The 16798-nt window shown below is 40.7% G+C and overlaps 1 protein-coding gene across 3 annotated transcripts in view; it reads left to right on the top strand.

Moving 5' to 3' along the window:
- The window catches only part of iqsec1b (IQ motif and Sec7 domain ArfGEF 1b), a 225815-nt gene that overhangs the window by 69929 nt on the left and 139088 nt on the right, over nucleotides 1-16798 (top strand). For 2 of the 3 annotated variants that reach the window (XM_073467945.1, XM_073467944.1), the window contains one exon: nucleotides 10217-10324. The exons of the other annotated variant lie outside the window; for it this stretch is intronic. In XM_073467945.1, coding sequence (XP_073324046.1) covers nucleotides 10217-10324 — 108 coding nt within the window. The remainder of the gene's footprint in view (nucleotides 1-10216; nucleotides 10325-16798) is intronic. 3 annotated transcript variants of the gene reach the window in all.

The following is a 16798-nucleotide window of genomic DNA, read 5'->3' as shown; positions in this document are numbered from 1 at the left end:
CGAAATTGAGCTCATGCATCCACTGTAGACAGGGTACGCGCTATTGCTATTAGCTTAGCAGCTGCAGTGAAGATTGTGACAGCAAGACAGTGTTGCAGCATTCTCCTACACGACTGAAATAGCTGGGGACATGTTTTAAAACGTTTTAAAAAAAAACTGAACAAAATGTAGCACTTTAGCTGCTAACCTAAAAATGTTAGCATGCACCCTGTCTGAAGTGGGTGCATGAGCTCAAACTGTGTTGAGGCTGTAAATAACATCTTTTCAAATCCATTTGGGATCTATTTGTGCCATTTTCTTGTCAAAAATATATTGCAGTTGTGTCCATAGAAGATTTAGACAGTCAAGTTTAAAATATTAACAGATTGTATGTATTTATTTTATGTATATATTGGTTTAACCTTAGACAAGGGCACACATCCTGTGTGTATGTGTGTGTGTGTTAGTGTTTACTTATCAATGTGTGCTTTTGCATATACAGTATGCATGTGTAGAAGTTGTGTACACAAAGGCCTACAGAACATTCTCAGTCGTGAATGTCAGTTTCTCCACCCTTGGGTCCAGTGTTGAGTCCCACAGGACCCTCCGTTGTTCCAGGTGTGTCATTTAGCAGGTGAGCAGGGGTGTCAGCAGGTTCACCCTTAACCCGTCCTTCTTCTGCTGGCCTCCTGCTGTCTCCTTGTCCCATGGGTTAGATCTGAACCAGACTGATCATCTAGCTTGAAACTGTTCCAGTAATGTTTCAGCGCTGGGAGAAATGCAGTGTTTTGTATGCTGACACGGCTTTCTGGGAGAGGGACAATGCCAAGGTTAACTGGGCTGTGGTGGTGAGTGGCTGTGTGCCTTCACATGGTATGCACCAGCACACCCAACTGAGAAAACGTCTCAAGGCTAATAAAGAATAAGATGCATTTAACTCTGCTCTGTTTCAGTGCTAATCAGGGTGACAAAGTCAATACATAATTGAAACTTAAAGAGTCTCACTATAAAGACAAAGATCTTATTAGATTCCTGAGCTGCATACATTTGCATAGTAATAAGGAAACATTGATTTTTTTGGGAAAGCTTTCAGATAGAGTTGGTTTTAACATTCATGTGATGCATGAAGACAAATACAGTATGTTAACTGTTTTCTAGTTTAGTAATTAGCATGATGAAGGATGTTTTCAGTACTGCTGTCTGTTTTAATCATAGTGATTATTTAAATCACTGTTTAATAAAATTAACACATTTAATTAACATAATTAACGGAACAAGGAAATATTTATATTTAACATATCTGCAAACTGTTCACTACTAATACAAACTGTTCCAACTGCATACATTGAAGCATGTATATTACACTAGACTTTCTGTATTATCCACTCCTATCCATTGAAGTTGAACATTTCTATGCTTGTGTTGTGATTATGAAGACAACTGAAAGCACATACTGTAGTTATGGTCAAGGAAATTATGTTTGGGAGATTGTATAGCCTACTTGATTGGTTATATTTACTAAGCCTAAAGGATGTCACACTTCCTAGGTTAAAAAAAAAAAGATTGCCAATTGTTAAATTTAATCAATACAGTAGTTACGCTTCCTCCAGAAGCAAATTAGCAGTTTACAGACACATTTGGTGAGATAATGCTTTATTTGGCATTTCACTTAAGCAAGACCTTGTGTAGTTGTTCATTTGTTGCGTAGTATTGCCCCTAGCAATCATGTACTTCAACAGTCCATGAAACAAAAATGTGCAGCTCTGCAGACATGCTTGTCAAAGAAAGTAGAATGAGCATTTGAGGCTTTGCCACATACTGTTTTGTTCAGCATTCCCCTCCAGCATGTTAGCCTATCCTTCAGGAATTGTAGAGCCAGACAGGCCCACGTTCCTGATTATGCTTATGTGTTACAAGGCCTGTTTGTTTTTCTATTCCTTGATCTGTTCCTGGGGGATACGGAGATATAGGCCATGAATGCACTCTGAAGTGGTTCGTTCAGCCTATCAGCACAAAGCCTGCAGTGGTAATGGCGGCAATGAACATCGCAATGAAGTGGCCCAGTTGAACACAAAGCCTCCCCCTGTAATACAGATCCCAGTCACTCCGCGCTCAGAGGCGTGATAAACTAATAATTAATCGTGAGGTAGCCTCCTGTTTTTAGGCCTCATTACATGGAATGAGATGGGCAGTTGGCACCAGAGGCTTATCAATATCTCTGTAGACTTTACTGATGTGATGCTGATGAGAGAAATGAAAATGGAGAGAATGATAGACGGAGGAGTGCCACAGCAAAGCCGATTTCCAAAGGCTTCATACTGAAACAGCAAAGGTTAATTGGATTCTGTCAACATGATATTGTCGGTCAATGTTTAATTTTCTCAAATCACCACTTGGAAAGCATTGTTAATTTTTTTTCTTTGGAGAAAATAATTGTTTGATCTTGTCATAATCAGTGCACAACAACTCTATGAACCTAGCAGCACTTAAATTATATTAGAAGCATTTTTTGTTATATTGGTAGAAAATCTCTTAACATCCTGACAGTAGTTAATAAATCAAGTGCTCTGACAAATGAAATAAAACAAAATACAGTATCTGTATCTGTAGCTGTGGCCTCTAATAAACCCATCTAACTGTTTCATTTGGACTGTGTGGAGTCTTCCAGAAGGCTACAGAAGTATTGCCAAAGCTATTGGTGAACTAGTGGCACATTATTGGCAGAGAAAGTCCAGCCAAAATTTCCCAGTACTAAACATGCTAGCTTGACAGTGGTGAATACTAACAATAACCATGTTCATTGTTTACATTCATTGTGATAATGTCAGGTGTTTTCTTACATGTAAGTGAGACATAAGGTCGTTGAATATAGTTAGCACACACAGCATCTGAGCAAAAGAGCAGAGCTGCAACAGCAGCAACAACCTCATTCAGCAGCTGACATTGGCACAAAGCACACAGCCCCTGAGCCAAGCTAACCCAGTTTGCACAAAGCACACACCCACAGCAGTAAGCAGTAATTGTCGTGCTTGGTAGCCTTTTCAGACTGAGGTATATTCGAGGCAGCTATTTTGCTTGTGTTATATGATTGTGGCATTTAACAGAATTGTTTATTTATGATTTTCTATCTTTGACTAAAAAGCTAAGAAAGCTTGTTGAACTTAGCAAACTAGACTACACTCCAAGTTGTTCAGTCAGTGTAGTCAGGCAGTGGGCGTTCATGTGTTTTGGAGGGGTGTCCTGGAGGGAACTCTGAAGGGAGGTGGTGTTATTTTCTTTTCTTTTTTCGGATAATGCTTGCTCTTGCTGTTTGTTCCAATCTTACCAACCCTAGTTCTGAAAGTGGCCTCTAAGACTATTTGTTCAGAAGCAAGACTGTTGTTGCTCCTTCTTATTTTCTGCTATAGAAGAAAATAACAAATTCATAGACTTGTGGAAAAGGTTAGCTCAGGATTACCAACATTAGACAATTATGTACCTCGCTTTGTGGAATAATACCATGAGCAAGCGTGCTTACTGACTCTAGGACATGATACAGCCTGATCCAGCAAAAAAGGAAGATTTGGATTTCCACATTATATAAAGCAAAACCGCTTAAACCTGCTTTTTCAGAAGCACAGTACATGGCAGACTCTGTGTTACATAACTGGCGGAAGTACACACTACTCATTCATCAGGAGGAAGTAAAGAGCTGGGGGTGTTTGTCCCTGGGATTTGTGTCAACAGAAAAAAAGTTCTCACACTCAATAGCTTAGTGCTGTGTGTTGTAACGAGGCTCAGACACGCCCTGTGTTTGTGTTTATCTCTTCCTCGTCTGGAAGCTGCTTCTGGTTTGCATCGAGCCCTGATGGATGGTGGTGGATTGACTGCAGTGCAGCAGCGCAGGACTGTGTTTCCAGATGAACTGACCTTAGTATACTATACTGATTAAGAGAGGGAGTGTATGGTATTGACTCCTCACCTACACTATCACCCCTGAAACCTGCCCCCTCCCCTCTCAGGAAACCAAATACAGATGATTGTTTGTCCACAGTCAGTATGGCTGAACTGATACATGATACTGATACGTGACAGGACAGTGTCAGACAGCACATGTGATTTTCAAAATGAGTCCAGTGTAGCGGTGATATATAAGGCTATATATACTACACTAACTATTTGTATATTCCAGAGTTATCACATTGTATAACAATGCAAAGTATTGATCCAAGAACTTTATGATACACCGATCTGCCACAACATTAAAACCACTGACAGGTGAAGTGATTAACATTGATCATATTGTTACACTGTAATGTTCTCCTGGGAAACCTTGGGTCTTGGGTCATTCATGTGTATGCTTCTGGACACGCACCACCCACCCAAACACCGATGTAGACCATGTTAACAACCTCCTGACCATGGCATTCCCCACCCCCAACAGGACATTGTGCCCTGTCACACCACAAAAACTGCTCAGGAATGACCCAAGGCACATGTCAAAGAGCCCAATTCTTTGATCCGATTTCCCCAGATCCCAATCTCCCAAACATCTGTGTGCAGATGAAGAGCTGTGCAGGAACATCAGGCTAATGTGTGCTTAGCACGGAATGGCAGGAAAAAACTATTTAATTCTACAAGGATCCTGACAGGATTTTATCGAAACCCAAAGTGTTCAATATTAAACAAATAATAAAATATAGATGAACAAACAACTTGTTTATTCACAGCATAAAGTTGGGATACAGGCCTACTTAATAGAACCAGTTCTTTTGCTTTACTAAACATAAGCTCATTGTTATTTTGAGAACATACAGTATTAACTGTAACAGTGGGCATTCCCTTAAACCACAGCCGACACAATGTGTCTGTGCTGACTATGACTGTGTGTGTTTTCCAGCCAAAGCACCATTATTAAGCTCAATTAGTCCTTGAAACCAATTTGCCAGCCCTGTGACAGTTTAAGTTTTGGGAGCCAGAGTGTTTAGAGATAGGCATTATGTAAGCAGAGAACCTGCACTCGAGTGATAACAGGAAGCTCATATGGCAGGCAGTGGGAAATCTCCATCCAGCACTTAACCTCCATGGATGAGAGATTATTACTGGCAGCTCTGGGTCACTAAAAAGCACAACCCATTTGTCCTTGGGGCACGTTTATCCATATGGCTTGCTGCTGTTGGATTTACATTTTATGCAGGGTCTTCTCACAAGCTGCATCACATTGCAATATGTTCAAAGGTTTACAATTTATGTTTTTGGAGGCAACTTGGTTGTTAGATTTGTTTTATTTATAGGTCGAGATGATGCATCAAATCATTTTCAAACAATTTTAACATATATATACTGTATATAGCTTGAATAATGAAAAACTAAATTTGACTAAGATATTAACGATCAAAGTTGAAAAGGCTTTCTATATTCCTGAGTGTTAAAAATGATCCTGCTAACAGCAGATTCATTCCTCTTGCTGTCTGGATCTGTTCCAGCATTTTTCACTTGCTGTGTCTCCTGATGGCCTCTGATTACTGCAGTGATGTAAAAGTGGCTGTAATTTGAATGTGTTGCAATTAGGATGAGCAGTTAATTAAAGTTTAGCTGTTGTGGTTAACGACACTGTGAGTTCAGTTCAGGAGGTTCATGATGTTTCATTTCATGCCACTCTAAAACAGCCTTAAAACCACTATGAATAAATGATAAATAAATAATAAAAAAAATAATGTAGGTCAAATGTACAAGTTAAGATATGAATTCATTTCTAACTCATTCTGAGAATCCATAATAAACCAGGGATACAGAAAGGAAATTGATGTTAGTGTTTTATTTGGTGGAAAACAGCTTTGCCCTTCTCTTCAACCCACTGAGATGTAAGAAGACTAAACACTAGTTTATTTTTCAACTATATTGTTCCTGGACACCCTGAAATGCACTTGATATGCCTTTTATTATTAGCCTTAACCCACTGCAGCCACAGCACTGTTCACTTGATATTTGTTCACTGTCTTTATATGTATCCAAAGCCTGATACATCTTATTCCTCTGTCCCATAGCTCTTCATTGTTGTGCCCAGTACTACATTGCCCTGCTGTCTTAGCAAATAACTGAGCTGTTTGTTAATGATTTAAAGATTTAATGTATATTTTTAGTGGGAACAAATGGGCTTGAGTGCTGCAGACATGGCATGAACGTAGGAAAGTACTGAGAGACAGACTTACACATTGTTGGTTTGTTTGTTTGTTGTGTTGGTGATGTGAATTAATGTACAAAATAGTGCCTATTCATAACTTTACAAAGAGAGAGAGCGAGAGAGAGCTGTGAATCGGAGAAATAAAATGTTGTTTTGTTTCACAGTGTTTACATTCTAAAGCACAAATAAAGACTTCCACACCTCCACACAAGCCTGCGGATTTTGTTTGAATGCAGCTGAAGTGCACACTTCCTCCTACCTGCTGTTTGCCTCCCTGCTCCGCCTGTGTGTGTAGCTCAGCCCTGCCCTCAGTCAAACAGACACATGGACCTGCAGCTCTTTATACATCCATGACAGACCGAGCATAGAGAAGATGGGGAAAGCGATGTAACCTGGTCGCTACAACCTCACACAGCACTGTTGTTAAATACAGGCAGAGGGCAGGGTCTTTGTAGTTACTGACAGTGTTACACACATCTAGTGGGTCACAAGTGATGATAAAGTGAGATAAGTTATAAGTTTTTGCTTTCACAATCTTGTGCGTGGTAGTGACTATATATAAATCTAATCTTAACCAGATACTTTCACTTTTAAAACTTTAGAAACTTTACATTATTTAGGGGGAATTTTAAACCTGGGCCCTATATTTGTATGTTTTGGTGTGTAAATGATTAATTGCAGCATGGCTGTAATGTCTAGTGGGTCACAAGTGATGATAAAGTGAGATAAATTATACAGTTAATCTGCAAGAGCCACTTTTTCTTTTAAGATACTTTAACTATGTTCATATAGCAGCTAAATATGGTTGTTACTGTTTATTGGAGCGTTTAATCCTGTTAGTAAGTTCACAGTGTTTGCTTATGAAACAGGGTGACATTTGAAAACAGAACTTCTCAGGTAGTCTTGGTTGAACTTAAGATGCAGTAGATCCTATCAATATAGTCAAGACAAAATGCAATTAATTCATTTAAAAAATTTAAAATTATTATCTCAAAGTAGTACACACATGGTAAACAGTCCGTCAAACTGGGAAATTTTCCACCATATATTCTGCTTTTAATCCAAAAAAATATGGCATGGTAGTTCCCAAAACTTAATTCTGCTGCAGGCTTATGCTATCCTCATAAAAAGTTAAAATAACTGGTGCCTTTTGGTAGGGGTATGCCAAAGTGTCAGTGCTTGTTGGCAAGACTGAGTGATCACACTAAACCCAAAGTATTCCTCTCTAAAGTCATCATCCCTTCAAGGCTCAACAATTATTCCGTTATTCCTCACATACAATCCTGTCTTGTTCTTTTCTCAGGCTAATCACAGTGATCTCTTTAATGCTCATTTTTATATCACCTTTTACCCACCCACTTGAGGTTAATGTTCCCTCACCTGTCCACCTTGAAGGTTTATGAGTTCATCAAGGCCAACTTAAATGCTCCTTAATTCCCAGATGTCAAGCAGTAAAGTCCAGGACGGATGTGAGTATCTGGGTTTCGGTTCTCCAGTAGCACCGCTGCTTGGAGAGCTCCTTTGATGGTAGCAGAAGATGTTCTGTCTCTCTGTGTGGTTGTTCTGATGCTTGTGTGTCTATCACACACAGGCGCTATTGTTGTCACTAATAGAAAAGAACACATTTTTTTTTAAAAAGAAGAAAAAACAAAACATTTGAGGAGAATGACTTTGCAAGGACTTATTTTTTTCCTAGGAAAGAAGACAGTGAAAACAGGAAAGTCTAAAACCACTGTCAGGTAACTCCCAGGTAGTGTGTTCGCTGAAGGTTGTGATGTGTTATGAGTGTGCAGTGGGACTGGCCTCAGTAGTGTCAGCTGACTGTGCCAGTCAGCAGCAGACAACAGGTCAAAGTCATCCAGAGGCAGCACATTATCTAGTGTACCAGTCGCGTTTCACCCCTCACCAGGGGATGCTTCAATGACAAGCGGCTGCTTCTTCCATTACTCAGCCAGCAGCAGCAATTAGGGAACCATGAGGTGATGTATAGGTGGCTTATTTATGGCCATTTTTCCATTCACCCTTATGCCCATGTCCTGCCCCTCCCTCCCTACTGCTCTTGGTGACTTGCGTTCTATTTGTACAGATAAGGTTTGCCTGGATTGGCTCGCTGCTCATGAGATAGTTAAGCTTGTTTGTACTGTATAGCGTCCGACGCAAATCATGTGGACAATAAGTTGACTCTCCTCAACAGGAAAGCATTGGTAAATCTCAATCTTGTGCATGGTAGTGACTATATATTCTCAGAAGCGAAGGCAAAATAGTGTGAAGTTGCGACCGCACTCTTAGGTAGGAGGCTGGGGTGGGTGTTCAAATGTACAAAGTGTCTGACTTTAAGACCACAGTTGTTGTCTAGTACCAAAAGTAAATGTTATTTTCTTTGAACCATGACCAAAATCTAATCTTAATCAGATACTTTCACTTTTAAAACTTTAGAAACTTTACATTATTTAAGGGGAATTATTTTTAAACTTGGGCCCTATATTTGCATGTTTTGGTGTGTAAATGATTATTTGTAGCATGGCTGTAATGTCTGCAGTGTAATCCTTTAGGGCAACTGCAATCTTCGAAGGTAAGTCCACTAAAAGTGCTGTTTTTAGCCACTGACATGCTGAGGAAATTATCCTGCCTTACATTCATTACAGAATTTTTCTTACAGAGACAGTCCTTTTTGTTGAATAATAAAATCAACAGTACACAACAAAACATTAAATGTTGTGTATTTGGATGCTATCTGTCTAGCTCTGGAGTCTGCAGCCATATTTTTGGATATTGCTACATCTGCATTGAATTTGGCCTTTGTTTAATTTGTAGGTTGTTGTAGATAAAATTGTGTCTGCATGTAAACACAAATTGTTGATTTTACGCATTTATCTTTGCATTTGACTGTAAAAATTAAGAACTTAGCTTTAGAGGTGTAAAGTTACCTTGAGACAGAGCCAGCTGTCTCCCCCTGCTTCCAGTTTTTATTCTAAGCTAGGCTACGCTTCTGCTGTTTCCAGCTCTGTACTTAACATACAGACATGAGATTGATATCAATCTCTTCATCTTACTATTTGGAGAGAAGCAATACACCCATCAGCCACAGCATTAACACCACCTGCTAAATATTGTGTGGGTAAAAATAGCTCTGACCCATCAAGGCATGATCATAAGACCTCTGGGGGTGTCCTGTGGTATCTGGCACTGGGACTTTTGTTGTGGGTCCTGCTGGGGGGTGGGTCCACCATGGCTCCAACTTGTTCCGGCACATCCCACAGATGCTTGTTCTTGTGGGATCTGGGGAATTTGGAGGCCAGGTCAACACTTTGAGCTCTTTGTCACACCCCTCGGTAAGGGTTAGGGCAGATCGGTGTTTAGGTATGCATTCAATTACTGAAAATAAACTGTTCATTGTGTGACACAGGCTTTACAAAGGGCATTTAGCAAAATGTATATATGCACTGTTTGTTTCCGTGTTATGTGCAATACTTTAACTTATCTGTTAAAATATGACTACGTGTATTGTTAGCAATTCCTGTACTGGAACTCAAGAGATTTGAACCAGGAAGGTCATTATGCTAACACATGAGATAACAGAAAGTAATTCTAATCTGCTTCCTCTTGTCTTGTGCTTCCTTCCTTCCTGTTCATATCTGTTCCTCACAGCCTTTGTTGTCATCTCACATTACACTCAGCCTGGCATATTCTGATCATGTCTAATCTCCAGCCCCCCTCTCCCTCCTCCTCCTCCTCCACCTTCTCTGCTACCTGGCAATGAGTGCACTGTGTGCTGAATCAGCCCGTTGTGATAATGCATATATGAGAGTTCCCGGCCCTGATTTGAAGGCATTAAAATGCTGCGGGCAGTAACAGAAGTAATCTCTCTTTCCGCCGAATGCAATGTTCAGCTCAGTGGGTGTTAGCGTGCTAACAAACCCATAACAGCACCATTCATGCTACAAGAAACATGCCATTGTCCATGCGTTACCTGCAGTCTGATTTTGAATAAAAATATACTACTTCATCTTCTTGAACCTGTTGAAATGTCTATTATGAACTGCTTCAATGTGCCTCTCTCTTTTTATGTTGCAGGCGACACGCCTCATTGCCCGTCGAAGTCTCAGAGATTCCTCTAAGCCTTATTGCCCCTCCGTGTAGAAGAGGTTACCCCTGTCGCAAATGGAAGTCTGCATCTTTTGGGTAAATCGAAGGGTTTTTAATGAAGTCACTGTTGTTCATCAGATCACAACTCTCTAAGCCCATGTCCTGAAAGTCTATCTCATTACCTTTCTGTCCTGGTGCTACTTTACAGATATATCACTCTGCTTAACAGCCTCATACAACATCTAATTTCTGACCCTGCCATGCCTCATGCTGCTGTTGAGTGTTTCTATGTTTGTCAGTCGTTTCCTTTTTCTCACGAAGACTTCCACCACCTGCTGTGCACAAGCTGGTGGGTGGCCTCCTCAGTCTCCAAATCCACTCAGATAGAAAATGAACAACACCCATCTCAACCACAGACATGAAGTAGAAGCACAGTAGGGGAAAGGACTACTTTATGGGGTAGAGCTGGCAGAACAGACCCCTGTGATGACACATCTCTACCTCCAAATTCCTTCTGTCTTTCTGAATGCTTCATGAGCGAAAGAGTTAAAAGATATCTTCGAAACTGAGTGACAAGCCTTGCTGCACTGCTACAACTTTGTAGATTACTGCGAGCAACGTATTTGCATAAAGCATCTTGCGGCACATACAGTACAGTAATGCCCTGCCTGCCTGTCCATGCAGTCCTCCCCTCTGTGGATGCATTTCCTTGGAGTTCATTACAACTGCTCAGCGAGGCCCTGAGAGCTCCTCTGCAAATGAGGAGAGATGGGAGAGATGAAAACCCTGAGAGCGTTGAGCAGTGGGACATAGGCTTCAAAAGCTTCATGGCAATTTCAAAGGATTTTTATTCTTGATGCTACGCTCACTATATCTATCGAGTATCCAGCACAGAGCTTGAGAGCAATTCTAAAAGCAGGTTCGTCTCACCCTATAGGCTTTTGTCCAGGGAGGAAGAAGATAGTGAAAGCCCTAATGAGTCTTGTTTGTTCACCATGTTTATTGATTCTAATTAGCTGTGGAGATGAAGAGAGTATAAAGAATGAGTGCTAAACACTTGTGATTACAGTGAGGTCTTGAGCTGTCCCGCTCTATTAGGAAGTATTTGCTAAAGAACATGAAGAACAAGTGCACATCAATTACAATTGCCCAGAGAGTTGTGTTGAATGACGTTTGGGTCAGGCTGGAACTTACAATATGAGGTAGGTGTGTAGATTGGATAACAAATGCAATTATGTTAAACCCCTGAGAGGAATGGAGGAAGTGACACACTGCTGCAGGTAAAATCACACTGTGAAGCAGTCTGCTGCTGTTCACTGATGCAGCTTTAGAGACAGATCATCTGGCTCTTATATTTGTTTTAAATTAGATTAAAGGCGTCAGCGGCAGGAAAAGGTAACAGCGAGGGAATAGATTACTCCTTTCTTTTGGACTTTTATGCTCTTGAATATGTAGATTCATGGTGATCCTGCTCTTCACTAAACATTATTACATTGCTTAGTTCACTTAGTTCTAAAATGTTGCAATAGCGTTGTGGGACTGTGACAATATCTACCAACGCATCACATGGTTGTTTTACTCTTAAAGTTCATGGAAATAACAAGGGAAATCAGTATAAAATGCATTCTACTATCACTCCTAGCCTCCCATTTTTATGGCTCCCACTTTGGTTCTTATAAGACCCACCCGACTCTGCCTTTGATTGCTTGGCTTCTTTGGTTGTGTTCTCTATACTTGACTTAAACTGTTAACTCACACAGTATATTGTGTTATTCTGGTAATGTCTGTTTTCAGCTGTGTTTCAGCTGTAGTTTTGCAAGGAAACACTCCGACCTCTTTACACCGATAGACTGACCTCTTCGGCCCGTCTTCTCATCCTCTGGAGCCTGCTTTACTGTGAGAGTTTCTCTAGGCCAATTTGGTGGCGCAAGCAGGCCAGCTGCATGGTGGGCTGCTGCCAGACTGCCCTGCCACTCCCCCACCACCTAGCCTGTCTGCCCTGCCACTCCCCCACCACCTAGCCTGTCTGCCCTGCCACTCCCCCACCACCTAGCCTGTCTGCTACACCTGATAAACCCAGAAACACTGCAGCTGCGACAGCCAAAGTGACAGTGTATTTACCGGCGGGGAAAGTATGCCTCACAATCTGCTGTATGGGCTTGTTTTTATAAACCAACCACTAGAAAAACACAGTGTCAACCCATTAACACCAGGCAGCCACTGAAAATACAGATGGGAAATAATAATGTGCCAGTTACACTGACAGAGATTTTCATGGGCCTGGTCATCTGCTGGACAACAAGAGGGAGGGAGATTGGTGGACCTGGAAGTTAGCATTGCCCTGGTTCCCTCTACAAAAAGCTGATAGGATTTTTGAATTGGATTTTGGACCATCACCGAAAATAAGCTCTGTTGCAATCACAAGTTTATGGTACTTAATAATAATAGCAAAATAATCTCACAGATGAGCACAACTTTTGGGATTTTCGAAGTGTAAATTAAATTGCTATTAGTAAAAAGCTAATGCTAGGCTCTAAACAGACTACAATTTGGTCACGACTAAATGTGAAATGTCACCACCACTAAGTGTCTTACTACACAATTACATATGCTTTTCAATACATTTCTATAATATAAAATGAATCAATCTAAAAGTTGTAAAGTTAGAGTTAGAATAGTTTGTAACTAAAGTCGGCCTGTACAGACAGTGAGTAGATGAGTCTCCGTGTTTGGCATGGTGATGTTTAATGTCCCCGACAACTTCTGTAGTCTCATTTGCCAAAGAAAATTCATGGCTACTTCATGCACATGCGTAGGTCATGGCCAGCTACTTTACTTACTTATATACTTATTTTACTATAGAAGGACGACTGCCGTTTCAAAAGTCAAGTATAAACTTTAAAACTCAGCTTTTAAGCTTACATGAAGAAGTCCTTAGCATTCTCAATTGAAAATGTACACACTTCTATGACAACTGAGCAAACGCCACCGATCCCATGAAGGTCATATGATATACAATGTAGAGTAACGGCACACTAGTTTAACTATATTTTCCCAGTAGTGGCCAGGTACCCTAGATATTATCAAAATTAAATAATGTAGCAGCAGGCTGGTCTGATGGTGGGCTTGACAGCAGCCAACCTGTCTGAAAGAGGTCACAAGCACTCTAGAGCTGGTCAGTTGGCTGACAGCTGGTCTTGTGTATGTCCCCTTCATATTCTGCACTATTCTGTCCATCCCTCATTGCAGGAGGGACAGAACACTAACGAGCACTTTAACATTGGTGATATGGTCAAAATCTCCTGAACAGCTACCTTGTGATGAGACTGTTTTGTCAAGTGTTGCTTCCGAGGTAATGCTGTAGTTTACAATAATGTTGTCATTTTAGGGAATATGTTCTTTAATTAGAATTTCTGAAGATGTACAGGTTTGATGTTTTGTAAATGAGTGTAAAGCATTGGAACAGTTGGCTCTGTTCTGTTTTCCTGTGTTTGTGGATGTGATGTTTTGACTCATTAATGTACGGTGTACTCCTCCTCAGTAATGTTCGCCAGCGTGCTCACTCAGATAAACCAGGCTCAGGCTCAACATATTGCCAGCCTTGAAAAACACAGTCAGTTTGATTCTGGAAAAAGCCCTTTGTAACTCCACAGAAATTCCAGCCTCATGTGGGAAGACAATGTGATCGTTTTTCAGTGTGATCTGCTTTTCCTTTTGATCTGGTGTTCGTTTTTGGCTGCTTTTGCTTTTTTAATGAAGGCTCAGTAAGGGTAACTGCAGGCTTTCAAAGCCGTCCAATGTCTGAAGTAAGTGTGGTTGTCTTTGGCCTTTGTATTTGTAGTTATGGTCTCTATTCAGTGTTGTCCAGATCACTTCCAATTTGGGCTCTATTGGATGGTGTGGATGCAGGGGTGGGTTGCAATACGAACATTAAGCAGGCCACAGGTTTGTGATTACTATTTAGGCTGTCACAAGACATTACGACATAACATTAACGGAACGGAGCAGCGGTCAGTAGTGACAAACTAGACCACTGCTAACTAGTTTACAAACCACTTGGCAGTATTCATCACATTAAACAAACTCTGTGGTGAAGAAAATATCTCAGTCCGTTTTACCCTGTGTTGTAGAATAAAAGATAAATGTGGGCTTCAAAGAGAATGCGATGAATCACCCAAACGGTGATAAAGAAGCAAACTTTTCGACAGCTTCTATAAAGGCATTGATGTGGTTGCACTGGTATTTACGTGTGATAAAAAGAAAGCTTAACAAATAGTAAATGGACTTAATTTATATTGTGCCTTGATAGTCTTACAGACCATTCAAAGTACTTCACAACACAAGTCAGCATTTACACATTCATACACTGGTGGCAGAGGCTACCATGCAGGGTGCCAACTTCTTATCGGGAGCACCTACCATTCATACACACTCACACACAGATGGCTATGCCTTTGTGAGAAATTCGGGGTTCAGTTTCTTGCCCACAGACACTTGGCCACGCAGTGGTCAGGGATTAGGGTATCGTTAAGATTTTAACAGTACTACATTTACATTTACATTTACATTTAGGGCATTTAGCAGATGCCTTTGTCCAAAGCGACTTACAGTAATTCATACATTCATACACTGATGGTGGTGGCTGCCAAGCAAGGTGCCAACCAGCAGTTTGGGGTTCAGTATCAAAGGACACTTCGACATGCAGACCAGGGGAATCTAACCGATGACCTTCCGATAACAAGACACTGGCTCGACCCCTGAGCTACAGCCGCTGTACTACTACTCTTACCGATACTGCTTATCGATCCGGTACTTTAATGGTACTGCTATCGGTTCTTTTTGTTACCTTTTTAAGAGAACAAATTTTACAATTTAAGAACTGAATGAACAATTGCTTTAATTTCTTGTACTCTATATAAACATTCTTGAATACTGAGCCAGCACTATTTTGAACAAATGACTATGTATATATATATATATATATATATGTATATTACATTGCCACTTGGAGCAGGGTGTCTGTGTCTCTGTCTGTGCCGGCGTGTGTGTGAGTGACAGTCCTTCATAGACGAATGCCTTAATTTTTCAAAAGCACCATTAAAATGTTGAGGAAAAAAATAACTATATTTTATATTGATTTAAGAAATAGGTTTAAAACAAAAAGTTATCTGTAAACTGTAGAAAGAGAATTAGGAAAAAGTAAATCGGACACAGAAGTTAGGAAAAAATCTGTGTCTCAGTGTCAGTTGTCTCAGTCATTGCACTGAGGTCTTTGTGCCCTCAAGCCACTACTCCACCACTTGGTCACTGCTTGTACCTTTAAGATTGATAAACTATACACAGATGCAAAGTGTCTGTAACTCCAAACTTAAAGTACGTCAGTACTTCCTCCAGACTGTACTCAGCTAAAGTTCAGTACATTTATTTAGTGTAAACTTGTGTTGTCACGTTAAGTTCACTGTTTAAAACTTCATGTTCCTCTGAACACAAACTCTCAGTCCTGCTGTGTGTGTTGAGCTCCACTGTAAAAAGTATCCGTCAGCTGTTCGCTATGTTAGCTTTGAGCTTTCATGCTGTAGGTCTTGAAACAAAGGCCTCCAAAGAAACTTTTTTTTTTTTGGAAAGTTAGAAATATTGTTGGTTGGACGCCCAATTTAGATGTCAGGTGTGGATGAAAGGGGTTTCAGATGCAGTTACATGATCCCACAAGCACTTGGAAGTTTTCTGATGCCTTTGCATCACTTAAAAGGGCACTTGTCTTGGAGTTATACTTCACTTCCACACTTCTGATTGTCTGGTGGCATGATGATGATATTTGCATCATCTTCTCCTGTGTGGTCACATAGGTGTTGGGGCTTGGCTTACATTGGTGTAGGTGTTAGACAGAGCTTCCCCAGTCCTTGGTTGTTTTGCTGGATGTCTGATTATGTGGCAACTGATCAACTCATGGGATGCATTCAGATTAGAGATCTTCACTGGTCCCAAATGTTGAACCAGGACATTGGAATTCAAAAAGTACAGACCATATCATAAGGGCACCCAAGCACAGTCAGACTCAATCCAAATAGACATGAGGTTAATTAGACTCAATCCAGCCCAACCCAATGCAGGTTCCCCGAATGCAACCTAATAAAATGTTTCCCAGAACCAAGGAGAGCTGTGAAAACCTGTACTCTAATGCTCATGTTAAGTTAAGGCCCAGAGCTTGATCTTTGTCCCTCAACTTGCAAAGCTCTTTGTTGGACATGCTCTTCAGCCATGTGTTCTTGTTAACCTCATGTATCTGACCGTGGCCCTCCCACCAACATCTGTGTCTCTGGGTCTCAGTAGTGTTGTTGGCTTGGGAGAGCAAAGATGCTAATTTGTTCCTTTGTCTCTTTTTGCTAACTCGTGAAGTAAGCTGTACATGTTAATGAAGTCCGACCACCGCTGTGGTGTTGCCCCAGGTTGTCATATCACCAACCTCTAATGCAGATGTCGGCCTTTTATAATGAGTACCACTGTGGTGAAATCTGTTCATTCTACTGTTGTTCTTCAGCTCGCTGCAAAAAGTGTTGAGAAGTGAAAGAG

Source organism: Pagrus major, chromosome 6 (assembly GCF_040436345.1).
Source record: "Pagrus major chromosome 6, Pma_NU_1.0".
Lineage (NCBI taxonomy): Eukaryota > Metazoa > Chordata > Actinopteri > Spariformes > Sparidae > Pagrus > Pagrus major.
The sequence above is the reverse complement of the archived record's forward strand: the minus strand, read 5'-3'. Positions and strand labels throughout refer to the sequence as shown.